The sequence below is a fragment of the Helicoverpa armigera genome, chromosome 27, assembly GCF_030705265.1.
Source record: "Helicoverpa armigera isolate CAAS_96S chromosome 27, ASM3070526v1, whole genome shotgun sequence".
NCBI lineage: Eukaryota > Metazoa > Arthropoda > Insecta > Lepidoptera > Noctuidae > Helicoverpa > Helicoverpa armigera.
In genome coordinates this window covers 2255234-2271696 of record NC_087146.1, presented here as the reverse complement: position 1 = coordinate 2271696, position 16463 = coordinate 2255234, and the positions used below count along the sequence as shown (strand labels likewise).

Sequence of the window (16463 nt, the reverse complement as noted above, 5' to 3'; positions counted from 1 at the left end):
GACCTCCTTAACGTTTTATGGCATTGATGAATATAATTCTTAACAAAAAAATCGCTCCCTCTAGCTAGCTAGAGAAATAAGTATCTAGGAATTAAAATGAAGGAATCGAAACCATTGGTCACGGTAAATTGATTTTATCGCCATTTAAAATTAATGTTTCTTATTTGTATTATTTATTGGTGATTTGATTTATGTAGGTACCTATGATTACCTAAGTACAAAATACTGCTGTAAGTACATTTACAAACCAATGTTTGCAGAAGAAACATATTATGCACATTTGTACACCCGTATATAACATCGCATAGGTACAGTAAACTGCACATCAGTGGTAACTGTCATGCACCTTAAATCAATAGTGATAAGTACGATTTTCCTATAAAACTGTTACCACTGACCTGAAGTTGACTGTACATACGTACTTTGAACTACGCAACATATAGAGGTACTTAATTACAAAACAGTTTCATATACCTACTTATCTTGTTATCGCGAAGTGTCAGTTTGGCCCGAGTATCAGTTGCGCGCGCGCGTACAAAACAATTTTATTTATATTTACGTAAAATAATATAATGTTAAGAAACCCAAATTATGTGTACGGACCCCGTAATGTCGTGGTGCCGGCGAATATCAACTTTGGAGACTATATTTTGGAACAAATGTGGACGCATAGACAGAAAATTGCTATGGTAAGTTAAAATTGTTTATATCTAAGTAAGTATTCGTTAATAGCCGTGACAGCTAGTTCCTTTCTAGGCTGATTATAGAAAAACTTCATAATATAATGCGTACTAACTCGTAACTTGACACTTCTCGTGATCAAAAGGCTGGCTATTACCTCGGACAAAGGATCAGCATGGCCATCCAACGAGGTAATGCTGCCAGCCTCTTGGGCACGCTCCCAGTCGACAGCGATGGGGACGAATTTTTGACGCATTTTAGTTTTAGATTTTTTACTAGGATAGATTTTAATTTCTATTGTTTATGTGTGTTGGGTAAATAAATCATGACTCGTAAATAGTTCTATGATGCCTACTACCTAGCCTATATGTTTAAGTTTCATGTTGAGGTAAATAGTTTAACACTGATAACATAAGATTAATTTAGTATTTCATGCAAGTGAACTAAGGTAATATTTATCTCTTGTAGCAGTTGTAGCGTACCTAATATAAATATTATTTTGAGTAGGTAATTTAAATGTATGTAATTTAATGTATCTAGATTCCAAATTCAGTGCACAACACCAAAGTAATCTAAAACTGCAATTTATCTTTATTTTCCTTAAGTCATTTATATAACTTAAGGAAAAGTATAAATCGTTATAAGAGTTTGCGATAATCTATGGCTATTTAATAATATAATAAAGATGAGATATTTCTTTTTTGTTTAGGTAGGTACTTGTAATCCAAAGGTTCCGAAACCACTAGACCGGTTTAAAAAAGATATTTCACTGTTGGGAAACTACTCTATCCCCGACTAACAGGCTATATTTTGTCCGAGTAAGGGAACATGTTCCCCTGTTACACGCACGGGTGACACTGCAGGGAACAGTACCTAAGTACTTACCTACTGAAAAAAATGAAGAATATTAATAAAGAGAATGCAAAAAACTGGCAAGACTGCCAAACATGCACAAATGACAACCCACAATTTAACGTGCCTTCCGAAACACGGAGGAACTCGACTTATGACATAGATAGCCAGTCACCCATCCTCTGGGTCAATTTGTTGCTTAACATGCAAGTAAAAAAAAACATCGGTTGTAAGAATACCCACACAATGCACACTAAACAAACAGTCGATCGACAGTTGACCTGATGTTTGGATTTTTTTTTAAAGGAAAATCTTAATTCTTATCAAAGTTTTCAGTCGGTCTGATACAGCTAAATACCTGATCTTAGTTATGTGCGTACTACCATTCATCGTCATACTGATTTATGAGCCCAAACAATCTATCAGGCGACTTGAAGTTCCCAGCGGGGCTAACAAGGGCCAGGGCCTGCCGGTGCTGCGGGATTACACGAAAGAGTTACCGCTGCCCTGGTACATAAAGGGCTCTAAAAGGAACATGATGGGTTTTAGTCAGTAAGAGTCTGACACCCTCACGCTGCACCCACAGTGGTGGGTCACTTGATCAGCATCATCTCCCGATCATTTTCCCAACTATTTTGGGGTTGGCTTTCTGTCTAACCGGATTCAGCTGAGTACCAGAGTTTTACAAGTAGCGAATGCCTATCTGACCTCCTCAACCCAGTGACCCGGGCACCCAATACCCCTTTGTAAGACTGGTCACTTGATGATTTCCCATAAAAATGAATTAGAAACGCCTTCATAATAAAGATAAGTAGCATTAATTCACTATTAGGTAACAATAACTATTTACACCACACATGACTGATAAGAATGTTCGTAAACATTAAATTATCTGATAACAGTCATTATCAAATTGTTTCTTTAGTTATAAATCAAGAGAAAGATATTAAGTTTTCAGAATATCTGGTAAACCTTGACTTTTGCTGTGCTGCACTGCAATTTGGATTTTCCTACTTGAGATATAATTTGCATCCAGTTTATCTTCCCACTGCTGGGCACAGGCCTCCTCTCACACGGAGAAGGATTGAGCATTAATCACCACGCTTGCTCAATGCGGGTTGGTGATTTCAGACTATATAGTCCAGGTTTCCTTGATATGTTTTCCTTCACCCTTTGATCAGCCATGGTGTCCAAGATATGTATACTCAGAAAGTACATACAAACTTTGAAAATTTGCATTTTAGACTTGGAAAAGGAACCAACACTCATAATACTTGAGAGGTTGGTTCTTTACACACTAGACTACCACGACTGCCAAAGATGTATTTAATAAACAAAAGTCAAGACTCAGAATTTTTTTACTTTTACTTTTCAGATAAATGGAGCTACAGACGAACGCCTAACTTACTCAGATATAATCCAGCAATCAATGAACTTTGCAGTCTCGCTCAATCGTATGGGAGTCAGAAAAGGAGACACCATTGGACTATTGTCAGAGAATAGACAAGAGTTCTGGGGAGCTGTCATCGGAGTAGCTTGCTCTGGGGCTGTTTTAACTACTATTAGCACTGGATATGTAAAAGGTAATATAAATGGCGTTATAGCTGACTGTCATACACGGCTGCTCAGGACTAAGGCTCAGGATAAGGGGATCAGCCAGCTGGGCAGGATATATTATAGTGCACAACCATTTGCGCAGACACAAGTGCACTCACTACTTTTCTTCACTTTCGTAGTCCGATGGGACGACAATCCGATAAGTCCAGGGAGAGATCAGGAGGAACGACATCTGTGTGCTCTGCGATGCACGGGAAGTATATACAGGACTACATAAGAAAGTATACAACGGACCACATAAGGGAATTATATAATGTGTGCCATATGGAGCGACTGTTAATTTGACCTCAGCCCAGTTACCCAGGCAACATCGTTCGCATTAATAAGTCTGGTTTGTTATCAGACTTTCTGGCTTCTGACTACCCAGCAATTTAACGTGCCTCCAGAAACTCGGAGGAACTTATGAAACAGATGGTCTATGGACCGACCGTGCCAAGCTTCGCTTAATCTTATGATATATAGACCTTATGATATATAGACTCGTACGGTTTACTTAGCCAAGATCTTCTCCTTCATGTACAAAATCTTATAAAATTTATATTCTGTTCCAGGCGAAATAATTCACGTAACAAACATATCAAAACCAAAATACATCATCTGTTCTCCACTTATGTACAAGAACCACTCGAAAACCTTAAAATCCCTCAACTTCGTTAAGGACATCATACTTTTTGGCGCCGAAAAACAAAATGGCTTCACAATGTACAACGACTTGGTTTTTGAAAGTAACGGTTTTGTGAAGAACGTAGAATATGGACAGTTTCATTCCGTGGAAGTCCAGGGTCAGACTGATACGCTTTTCATCATGTACTCTTCGGGAACCACTGGCTTGCCGAAAGGAGTGATGACCACACATTTGAATGTTATCACTGCTTGTTGTTTGTAAGTTTTGAAAGTTTTATTATTTTTCGATATAAATAATTATATTTGTGAATTATTCATATATAAAAGCACTCAAAAACATTTTTAAACAATATATAGTAACAATATATTCAATAGTTCAGTAAATAGTTTCCCTGGAATCGAGAACTGCGCCCAAGATCCCAAACATAAACCAAAATTGGTGCTATTTTTCCCGAAAAGGGAGGAGGTTCTCAATTTGGTTGTTTGTATGTAGTTTATTTTATTTAAATCCCCTAAAAAGTAATTTTCTGTCAACATTTATCCGTAAAACTATTACCTGCTTAGCGACTAACTCCTCTATGATTCTGTTATCTAAATAAAATATTAATTCTTACCTGCAGGCCAGCATCACACGACCCCAACTCTATGACTGTCACCATAACCCCATGGTACCATGTGATGGGGCTGGTGGGGACGCTGACTGCCTTCATCACGGGAAGAACGGGGGTCTACCTTCCCAAGTTCGAAGTCGACTTGTATTTGAAGACTATTGAGAAGTATCGGGTAAGGAAACAATCCTCTTTTAAATTATTATTACTCTATTTAGGGGCTTATAAATTATTCTATTCGGTGTGAGAAACCTCTGCGAAACAAAGTTAATGAACGTAGAATTCCAGAGGATAACCGAAATTCCAGAGCTTTACCAATATGTCTATTACATAATCCTAGTAAAACATATATCTTTATACTAGCTTTTGCCAGCGGTTTCGTCCGTATTCCATGGGAACCTCTGCACGAAACCGGATAAGAAGTAGCATACCTATAGCCTTCCTCGATAAATGAGCTATCTAACACTGAAAGAATTTTTCATTGAAATTGGACCTTCCTTTCTTTCTCTCTTCCTGAGATTAGTGCGTTCAAGCAAAAAACAAACTCTTCAGCTTAATAACATTAGTATAGATTTTTCTATCCTTAATTCCAGGCAGTGCAACTGACAGTGGTTCCACCAGTCTTAGTGGCAGTGACCAAGAAGGAGACTCAGTATGATCTGAGCTCCGTCAAGATGATCTACTCAGGCGCAGCTCCATTGCACAAGGATACTATCAAAGCTGTTCATGAGAAGTAAGTTCAGTATACTTTCCGTGTGCCTAGCCTTTTAATCTAAACGAGACGACCAGGATGGCGCCATGGTCATCATGCCGGACTGCCGAACCTGAGGTTTCGAGTACGATTCCCGGTCGGGCCGAAATAGCTTTGTGGGTTTTAGAAACTTACACAAAGCAGCCCGGAGCCTGGAGGATGGTGATTGATACACCCGTGCATCGGAGAGCACGAAAATGTCAGTCCTGCTTGCGATCTTTCTCCGGTGGTGTCGGGTTACCGTCTCATTGCGCTATGAGACTGAAGGAACAGTTAGTGCACCTGTGTCTGCGCACTCGTGCACTATAATATGTCCTGCGCAGTTTGCTAATCCTCTTACATAAGACCAGCCGCCGTAGCTAGCCGTAGATAAATCGGCTAGGAGGATATCATCATCATCGTTTTCTGACACTGGTGACTATTTAACGATTGCTCAAGGTCTATATACTTGTCTTCCAGATTCCCCAACTTACAAGGAATATACCAAGGCTACGGGTCCACTGAGCTGACGCTGGCAGTGCTGAGGTTCAGCGTGCGCGACCCTAACGTCCACAAGCTGGGCAGCGTTGGAACTGTGTCCCCTAATACTGTGATAAAGGTTTGTTCTTTGGAGTTTTTGGTATTTTTTCTATCGTTTTTAAAGGTGCTTTGTATGCTAGATGCTGACCGCACTTGTAGCGACTGCATGAAATCGGTCGATAGTTGAGGGCATCTGCATAATATTAAGCTACGCTTGAAAAATTAAACCTGCATATGATAAGCTTTAATCATGCAAGCTTAGGTGTATGTTATTATTTTGGTGTCGTTTCAATCCAAAACGGTTTCCCGTAAATACATCATACAAACCAGTTGTGCAGCTGCGGCCGATTTCATGTAGGTAATTGCGGCATGTACGGTTGTCAGTTGCAGTCGGCAGCTAAGTAGCATTCAAAAAGTACCTTAAAGGTATTTGGTCATAATACATTGGATCTACATTTTTAATCTTAATTTCAGCAAAATTACGTGTTACTGAATTTACGATTATTGCAAATGAAAAACAGAATATATGATTTTTCGCCTTTTGATTTTTCATTAATGTACATAAGTAATCTTTCCTTTCTTTGAGTATAAATAATTTTTATAGCACATACTTTCCTTCAGGTAGTAGACATAGAAACAAGAAAGCCTCTAGGACCAAACCAGACCGGAGAAATATGTGCCAAGGGTGGGTTGCTCATGAAAGGCTACGTCGGCAAGAGTAAGGGTACCGACTTGGATGACGAGGGGTTTTACAAGACTGGTGATATTGGGTATTATGATGATGACGGGTACTTCTTCGTGGTCGATAGGCTTAAAGAGCTTATTAAGTATAAGGGGTATCAGGTGAGGATTTTTTATTGTTTTGTTATTTAAGCAAAACAAGTTATTTAAAAAATACAAACTACTCAGCTTAGTATTAAGTTGAGTAGTTTGTAGGTATATTAAAATCTTGGATATTTTTTCTGAAAAAAAAACTGAAGCTTAAAAGCTTAAAGAATTTGAAATGCTTATTTCACTGTTGTTTAGCCACTCTTTTCCCGGGTTCAGAGGCTTTTTTCTGTCCGGGTATACTTTCATGTTTCAACCAAAGGTGCACGAACACTTCTACTTTCACGGTGATATTTTTAGTAAACGCGTTTTTTTACTTAGACTTAATTTATATTACACCTGTTGCTGAAATAATGTTGTTGTTGAAATAATTTTTAGCTAAGGAAAGAATAAACAACCATTTCCTGTAAAATTATAATCCATATTTACCAAGCCCCAAGGCATATCATAACTGACGAACTTGATAAACTTCGCTTCTTCAAGGTACCCCCAGCAGAATTAGAAGCAGTTCTCCTACAGCACGAAGGTATAAAAGATGCAGCAGTCATAGGCATTGAAGATAAGTCGGCTGGGGAGGTGCCTCTGGCCTTCGTGGTGGCTCAACCGGGAGTTACTGAGGATGATGTCAAGAAATTTGTGGCTGAGAGGGTCAGTATTATGTGGTGAAGTTAGATAAATTCTACACGCGAAAGATACTCTCCTTGTGTCTTGTGTCACGTTCAGACCAAAATACTGAACCGATTGAAATGAAATATCGAAAAATATATAATTAGTTTAGAGCCTGGGAAAGAAAATAGTTTAAATCCGGGAACGGGAAGTAGTGGGGAATAGCTAGTGTTAAAAAAACATTTTTTTTTTTCAAATAAAATATGTAAGTCATGTACTGTGTTACTTCACACAGTGAGATTTGACACCTAATTACACGAAATAAGAGGTATAAATGCAGAAGTTTGTATAAATGAAAGTATTATTTGTTCGGTTTTCACACTAAAACTGCTGAAAATAAATAGATGAAAAATAGCATTAATACAGCTCATACAAGAGTAACATAAAGGCTACTACATGCCAGTTATATAAATACATATAATAGTTTTTTTTTCCTTCTCAGCTATCAAATCCCAAACATCTTCGAGGTGGAGTTCGGTTCGTGGCTCAGATACCGAAGTCACCCAGCGGGAAGATATTACGCAAAGACTTGAGAAAACTGTTGAAGACTGCTAAGAGTAAACTATAGTATAGCTATACTAAGACAAAGTAAGCTATAGTAAGCTATACGAAGCTATAGTGAGCTATAGTAAGCTAAAGTGAGCTATAGTAAACTATAGTAAACTACTGTAAGCTATAGTAAACTACTGTAAGCTATAGTAAGCTATAGGAAGCTATAGGAAGCTATAGTAAGCTTTAGTGAGCTATTGTAAGCTATAGTAGACTATTTTAAGCTATGGTAAGCTATTGCAAGCTATGTTATAGTGAGCTGCAGTAAGCTATAGTAAAGTATAGCAAACTATAGTTTAAGACTAGTATTACATTGGTAAATAAATGAAAACTGGAATGTAAAAAAATTTAGAACCTACTATAGTAAGTTTATAAATTTTTACTTTAATTTTTTTTTTCTGAAATAAGTAATTTAAAGAATAAAAGTTTATGAAAACCTTTGACTTGTTTTTTGTGGTATTTTCTCAGTAAAACTGCTGAAACGTTTGAGATGGATATGGGGAAAGCTGTTGACCACAGTTATTTTATTTATTTATTACATTTTACAGAAGGCTTACAGACTAACAAAAGAAAAGAATGATATATAACTATGGTATTATCAAATAGCTATTTACAAGCCTCCACACATATAAACAGTTAATCCAATTACTTAGGTAGGTATTATTAAGATTTCTGTGTTGTTAGCACTAAGAATTAACTTGATAAATAAGCAATCAGTTTTTATGTAGATTGCTATGAAATTATTGGTTAACCCTGCTGCATAATTTCGAGAACATTAATTTATGTAGGCTCTAACTAAATTTGGCTGTCATTTGAACATATTTGGCAGTCGTTACGGGTAGTCAGAAGTAAAAAATACTGACAACCAGTCTTACAAAGGTTTTGGGTTGCCCGAGTAACTGGGTTGAGGGGGTCAGATAGGGCAATCGCTTCTTGTAAAACACTGGTACTCAGCTGCATCCGGTGAGACTGGAAGTCGACCCTAACATAGTTGGGAAAAAGCTAGGCAGATGATGATGCAGGCAGTACTTTAAGAAAATTCATGCAAATAGAGGTACATAGGAACACTCATTGGCAAAGCCGGTTATTACATAAACTTGTAAGAAGGAAAGTACAAAAGCATTAACACATAAACGAGCTTACAAGGAACAATTACTGCGCACGAGTGCCCACTTGACCACAAAAATATTATATAACCATTTCACTAAACTTGTCTTCGAAGATAAAAAAATTCGTCAGTCGCTGTGAGAGCACTGCTCAATTCACTTTCGATTCTGTGCCAATCGACTTAATTATTGATTGAAAATATTAGATCAGAGTGCCAAATTTAATTTATATTTTAGGTAGTTTTATAAACAAAATGTTGGCTTTAAAAGTGTTATTGTTAATCAATGTTTTCAGTCAAATAATCTGTGATATAGATCTAGACATAGTCAATGAAAATTTACACGATTCAAAAAATGTAATCAACAAAAATAATAATGTGGTCATTAAAAAACTTTTAAACGAAAATAAATTCAATTCTGAAATCATAAAAAGTGTCGGAAAAAACAGTGATGTGGTGAATAACTATGAAGATTTGACAGTTATGGATGATAACGGTAAATTGAAGAATTTGAAATTTAAATCGGCTATACCGGTGTCGGATTTTGAAAATTTCATTAATAGTGATACGAGTGTGACAAAGTTTGAAAGAGTGACTCAAATTGAGGTGCCTGTGACTGAAAAGTATGATGATGAAGTGAGTTTTGAGGCTGGTGCTTTGAAACCGAAGTTTTTTGATGAATTGGGACGTGAGTATTTTGTTTTTAATAACTTTACTTCAGTATTATAAGTCCGGAAGACGCTGGATGCAGGTCGCCTCCAACAGGTATCTGTGGAGATCTAAGAGGGAGGCCTAAGTATGTTCAGCAGTGGACGTCTTATGGCTGAGATGATGATGATGATGATTATAAGTAAATGCGAAAACCTGTCTTTCTGTTGTGGTTTGACTAAAACTAGAGAAGTCATTAAAATAAAATTTGGTTCACATGAAAGACTGAGAAAGTTGTTTAAAGCGCTTCCACCTTCGTCTCCAGGAAACTCCAGTTCCCACTCTCGGACAAAATACCGTACAGCCTTCCTCAATACATGGGCTGCATAATACTGAAAGAAGTTTTCAAATTGGCCCACTAGTACAAAACACACTCTTCAACATTATAATATTTGTAAGATACCGTTAGTTCCATTGATAAATAACAGATGGCATTGTCTATCGACTTTATTATTTACATACAAGTTAACACAATTACACAGCTTCCAAACCGGGTTATCTTTCCTTAGTTAACATAAACCCGTCGTTAAACATTAATTTTAGAAACCAGTTTTTACTCTCTCCACTGTCAATAAATTTTGGTTTAGGTTAGGTCAAGATTGAACAACTTGATCTTGAATTAACTCTCGTTTAATAATCTACCTAGCCTTTTCGTAATTATGTTGGGGTCGGCTTCCAGTCTAACTGGATGTAGCTGAGTACCAGTGTAGCACATGGAGCGACTGCCTATCTGATCTCCTCAACTCAGTTACCCGGGCAACCCAATACCTCTGTAAGACTGGTTGTCAGACTAACTGGCTTCTGACTAGGTACCCGTAACGACTGCCAAAGCTATTCAAATGATAGACGGGACCTACAGTCTATCGTGCCCTCCGAAACAATCATTGGTGTCCAAGATATACCTACTTAGAAAGTACATACAAACTAAGGTAAGTTGCATTGTTACTTGCCTGACTTAGAATCGAACCCACACTCATACTTGAGAGGTTAGTTCTTTACCCACTAGGCTACCACGACTTGAAATGAAATGAAATCGTTTATTTTGCAAGTTGGACATTATATCACTTTTACACGTCAATTTAAGAACGATGGGGTCGGCATTTCCTAACTGACTGATCCCTGAGAAGAAACGCCGAAACAAACTCATAGTCATAGTCTCTTTTAAAGAAGTCCAAACATGTTATAAATCAAATAATTATGTGTGAGTGTCACCATGTACGCGGTCTGGAATGGCCTTTTGAGGAAACAGCCACATCAAGCTGGAGCTGACCAGTCCCAACAGACGGCACGCATGCATCAGTCGTCGTGTAGCTCAAACCATATCTTAGGGAGCTCAACGACCTGTCACACGACGATACCAGATCTGCAGAACATTTGCGTAGGCCATTCAAAAATACTCTTCGCTGCCAGAATCGAACCCACACTCATACTTGAGAGGTTGGTCCTTTACCCACTAGGCCATCACGACTTGTTTCTCGTGATAATGTGATGATGATATTATTATGAATGCTACGTTATTATAACATAAAGTATGTTATGTTGGCACGTTTTGGGCGTGCGGTGTATTTTGTAATGTTACGGCATAGGTTGGCGGTGAAAGTGACATCCGGCTCACTGTGGAACTTGCTAAGGCAAAGATATAATGGTGCCGAAATAAATTATATTTATATAATGTAGGTAACTTTTTCCCGCGTCCCGGGGGAAGTTATACCAGGACTTCTTATACCAGGACCATGTTACTCGAAGATTATGTAGCTTCCTAACAGCAAAAGATAAGTAAGACTAATAGGTTCAGCAGTTTCTACGCGTTGGCCTGGTATAAACAAATAAAGTAAACATATAAGGGTATTCCTATGTACCTATATTGCATTCATATGTTATTATTTCAAATAGGCAGGTATGCTGGAACAGATTTCTTTAGAAATAAGCATTACCTTTGTAAATTCTTTCTTTTCTGTCTTCTTTCTTTATTATGTGTGTGTGTACAAAATTTTGTAAATAAATAAATAGGCCTCTGCAGGCTCCTATGAACTATGTCGGGGTCGGCTTCCAGCCTAACCGGATGCAGCTGAGTACCAGTATTTCACAAGAAGCGACTGCCTTCTGACCTACCAGTGAATAATTCAAGGATAACCCAGCATGCACTAGGCTTTACAGCCAAAGTCACGATTGCTTTCTCCGCAACTTCGTTACGTAACACGTTGCAGTAACAAGTGACGTTATCTCGATTCACTGTTATTATCTTAGATCATCTTAGCTACTGGAACTGCAATACAAAGCTGTATGAGTAAATGTGTGTCAATCTGTCTGTTTACAAGCGTTGGGTGCCAACAAACAGTGATAGCTGACTCATGCATTTTCGATCATATCATTACGAAAAAAATTACATTACATTAGCATAAGGCTGGTGGTGTCCTTCTCCCAGACCTTAAATAAATATGCGCAATATTCTGTATTGTCCAAATTTGACTGTGTAGACTGTACACAGTAGGTATTTTGATATTGAATTTTGCGCAATGATTTTTAGCAATTAAAACATTAATTGTTACCTATACTAATATTGCAAAATATTATTGTAGGTCTATGTACCGCCTAAGCTTGACAACATCCGACTATGATTGGACCATTGTTAGAAAGTAAGGCAAGGCAATGGTGCCTCCTGTTGGTTGAATGGTCTAAGGATTTTTATGACGAATGATAATAGTGATAATTTTGATAATTTTGATGTCGATTATACCATTATACGGCTAGTTGACACTGAAATTACTTTGAAAGTTATCACATGATATCAAACCATATAATTTTAGAGATAATAGCACAATTTGAAGATGCAGGTTATATTATTATTTTATACTGTGAAAATATCTTTCGTTTAGTATATAGTTATTTATGAGAAAAAAAAAATTGCATTCAAAATTATTTAGGTGTGGTAGCACGATTCTAATCAAATTTTTGGATCATGGCCAAAGATAAATAGATATCTATAAGATACCTACCTACTACTGTTTCTTGCTTTTCGAAAAACTGATTTTTAAAACGTAACATTAGACAGTCGGTTAAAAAAGATTTACGACAAGCAAAAGTGTTAAAAAATATACCTAATCTCTCTTGGCAGTCGGATGAACAGATGCCAAAATTATGCGATTTCAACAGAACTGTGGCTCACTGGCGCCAGTTAAAACTTCCTCTTGCAATCTCATTGTTTATTCTGCACGTATACAGAAATCCCTCTTAAAATTCTTGTCTTAGCTACATACTGTTGCATTTCATTCATATCTTTTGTGAGACAAGGTGAAAGAAAACGGTTGCTAGAGATAAATAATAGAATCCGGCGTTTTTTTGCAGAAATCCATGACATAAAATGTTTGGAAAAATATGTTTTTAGCTTTATTTCGCGAGACAATATCTATCGCTAAACTTTTCAGCCAAACATTGTCAGAAAAGGCTGACATATAGATAGATGAAGATACAAGGTTGTGAATTCAGCTTTTGTTATGTAATAAATACTGCACTTTGAACTCCAAACCTGCTTATCTGCTTATAAAAGCTCATATATACTATTTCAGTTAAGTATAGTTACAGCCTTTTTATCGTCCCACCGCTGGGCTGCGGCCTCCTCTCACACGGAGAAGGATTGAGCATTAATCACCATATACTATTATTTTGAATAATTTAATAATTGTGTGTACCTACCCTAAAAGCTCCGAGACGGGTACTTAAAGTAATTTCAACTAGACTCAAATGAAACGGCGGGAAACAACTAGTGTACTACAAACTAGCTATTACTTGTACCTTATGACTGTTTTCTCTAAAGATAACAAAATATAAGATTTTTATCAAACATTTATGGTCGTTTCAAAGCCTAGCGACTTGATGTAATCTATGGTTTAAACCCATTTCTGTGGTAATAAGGCTATTTGTAAGTTTTAGAGTCCGAGTTTATTTTTAACTGTCTTTGCTTAGATCTTTGGAGAAAACAGTAGTTTGTTATAAGTACCTATCTGATACTAACTGTTTCTCGTGGATTCACTCGCGGAACCACTTCTCTTTAGATAAAAATTAATGTAGCCTATACCTACTTATACGGATAAAACATGAGGCCTTTCTAGATAAATGGCCTACTTATACCTATAGTGCAATTTTTTTGCCGCTTTCAATCATACAAACAAGCTTTTCAGCATTCAGTGTTAGATAGACCAGTCGAAGAAGGCTTTAGGCTACTTTTTATCTATGCCGTAAAGTAAGTAATTCCTATAGGAAGATGTACCTAAACCTATCCATAATTTTTGATGGGTCTTACAATTTAAAATATAAGTATTTACCCATTAAACAAAGTTTCTTTCAATTTTTTTATATTATTTAAGATTTCTACTGCGATAAACAGATTAAAATCACATTAATCATATCCAACACTAAATTACTATGATATTAAGATGAAATTGCCAATAATTTTGGCCGTCAATGTCTACCTTGGGCGGTAAGCTATAATTTTGTTAATATTAGTATCATTAAGTAAGAAATGCTGCTTATGTAACAAAAGTGAAGAGAAAGGAAGGCAGTCTTTTGTTTTTATTATTGTTCTAAAGTTGTTTCAAGTTTAAGTACCTATAGACTGCATTACGTTAACAATGTGTGAAATGTCAAAGGTATACTTATAACCCAGCTAAGTGCAAATAAAATACGGACTTACGCAGAAAGAGTTCCTTATCTTTTAAAATAATGTAGGTATTTTATCATATTGTTCAGTAATTTTTGTTAAAGCGTCGACAGAAATACATCTTCTGTGAACATTTTAACTATTTAGCTAATACCGTTCTTGAAATACAGCGTGGTGACAGACAGACGGACAGAAAGGTCTTTGTAGGTTAAGGCTCCAAAACTATTGAACCGATTAGCAAAATTCTTTCGCTTTATTTTATCCAAGTAGGTATGGGCTGTAATTCCCACTGGACGCTAAAAACCGCGGGTAAAAAGCTAGTGATAAATAAATCATATAGTACCGTTATAAAACCAGCCTTTTCATTAACAACCAACATGCTAATTTCGTTCTACATAAAAGATCTAGTTATTCAAGACTATGTCAAACTAGGTATCTAAGTTAGTAAAATAAATAAAGAGTAAAAAATAAAAAAAGTAAAACTTGCTACCACTTTCAACTCTCTCTTGATGTTGGCAGCACTGGTCTTGTTTTTTTTTAATAATCATTTGTTTTGGTTTCAAGCATGGAGGTTGTTATGTAACTAATGAGGTTTGGTTAGGCAATATTTTTATTATAATGAGTGAATTTGAATATTTTTTGCGAAAGCAGTGATTGATGTTGATTGTGTGTCAAAATTAAGTTTTAACGATTGTTTTTAAAACTTCTAGGTGTAAACTCTTTCTAAAAGTATTTCACGGTACCTTATAACGATATTTTACCGTAGGTAGGTAATTGCCCAAGAATATGTTTCTCCTCACAACTATCTCATACTTTATTCAGCCCTTTTATTGTGAGACACAGACTTTTCAGCATAAAATAATATTAAGGAGCTTAGATACACTCTACTGTAGTCAAAACTAAAATTAAAATAACATCCTTATTTCACTAAGAATAACGCATTACATAACTTAAAAACCACTCATAAAACCTTACATGACATTAGCCTATAAATTAAAGAAACATTTACATACAAATGTCTGACAAACGAATGAAAGCGAAATGTTTAACACCCCACGCGGCTGTCTCTCGTGAGAATTTACAGTATCGCGGAGTAACTAAAAACTATTGCACGTGCAATAAATCATAATTTATATACTAAAAACTCGAACTAAATAAAATTCTTAAAAACACTAAAAACTCCTTGGTTACAAAAAAAAAGTTAAACTGACAACTCTTTGCAGAATAAACGCTGTCACTTTTAAAAGAATGGACCTGCGTTCGAAATTTAAATTGTTGTGATAGATTGAAGTAGGTTTGTTTTCTATTACGTAAATTTTATTTTATGGTGAGTTATTTATTTTGTTTTTATTTTGGCGTGCGTGACAATTTTTTTTAGTAGCGTTTCATTCATGACAAGTGTGATAATCACAAATTATAAATCAATTATTTATTTATTTTAATGTAGCATATGCTATTTACATATCTCTCTGTTAGTTATTCTAAAAATATTTTTTCACTATATTTTTACAGACAGAACAGGTAAAAGAAAACTTGATAAAATAACAAGCAAAACTTAACAATCAGTATTGACTGGGTTTTGAAAAATATTACGTGTTTACTTTAATAAAAAATAATAATATAATAAATATCTAATAATAACGCTTCATGATCTTGAATGCTAAAAAGGCCCGTGAAAACTTAGGTGATAGGTGTTATCTGCGTTTCTAGGACACAATTAGCACCTTCTCGCTAGTTAACATATGTATCTAGACTTATCGGTCAGTAGGTTTTAATTTTAGACCTTCACTTAGAGCAAGTTCAAAGTAGTCGATATAGATAGTTCGTTTTATAATTTTCTTTACAAATAGTTTTTTTCCCTGCAAGCCGTGGGAAGTACTTAGCGTGTCCAGATAAAAGTAGCCTAGATAGAGCCTTCGTTGGTACATGGGTACCTGATGGGCAATGTATAACCGAAAGAATTATTCAAACCAGTCCAGTAGTTATTGAGTTTATCGGGTTCATGTAAACAAGTAAACTTTTTAAGACGACAAAACAACAAATTCTCTTGTTTTTTTCTTAAACTGTAGATAACCATCATAATTACATAATTTACTTTAGAAATCTTATCACGATTCCCAAATCTCCTCACATCTAATCTGCACGCAAACTGACTGTTAATCCGTTAACCTTACTATCATCTAGTTAACGAGCTCCTTAGAGATTTAACTTCCGAGTTATTACTGGTTAAATTGCGAAATATTACATTTTACTTTCTAAGTTTATGTGTTTGAAGACTAGTTGTGTACCGCGGTTTCA

General features: G+C 36.1%; 1 protein-coding gene across 1 annotated transcript; it reads left to right on the top strand.

The window, feature by feature from the left end:
- The first annotated feature begins 473 nt into the window (after positions 1-473).
- On the top strand, positions 474-7729 carry LOC110373758 (uncharacterized). The gene is made up of 9 exons (XM_064042152.1): positions 474-689; positions 2909-3116; positions 3702-4032; positions 4395-4557; positions 4976-5115; positions 5593-5731; positions 6274-6495; positions 6964-7128; positions 7589-7729. Exons 1-9 carry the CDS (start codon positions 573-575, stop codon positions 7712-7714), a joined length of 1611 nt encoding a protein of 536 aa, XP_063898222.1. The 5' UTR covers positions 474-572; the 3' UTR covers positions 7715-7729.
- The last annotated feature ends 8734 nt before the right edge of the window (positions 7730-16463 follow it).

What these genes read in the sequence shown, in the direction of transcription:
- LOC110373758 (XM_064042152.1), top strand. Translation starts at nt 573, where the DNA reads ATGTTAAGAAACCCAAATTATGTGTACGGACCCCGTAATGTCGTGGTG. An exon ending in ATAGACAGAAAATTGCTATG is followed by an intron (nt 690 to 2,908) that starts GTAAGTTAAAAT and finishes TTTACTTTTCAG; the next exon opens with ATAAATGGAGCTACAGACGA. An exon ending in AGACTATTGAGAAGTATCGG is followed by an intron (nt 4,558 to 4,975) that starts GTAAGGAAACAA and finishes CCTTAATTCCAG; the next exon opens with GCAGTGCAACTGACAGTGGT.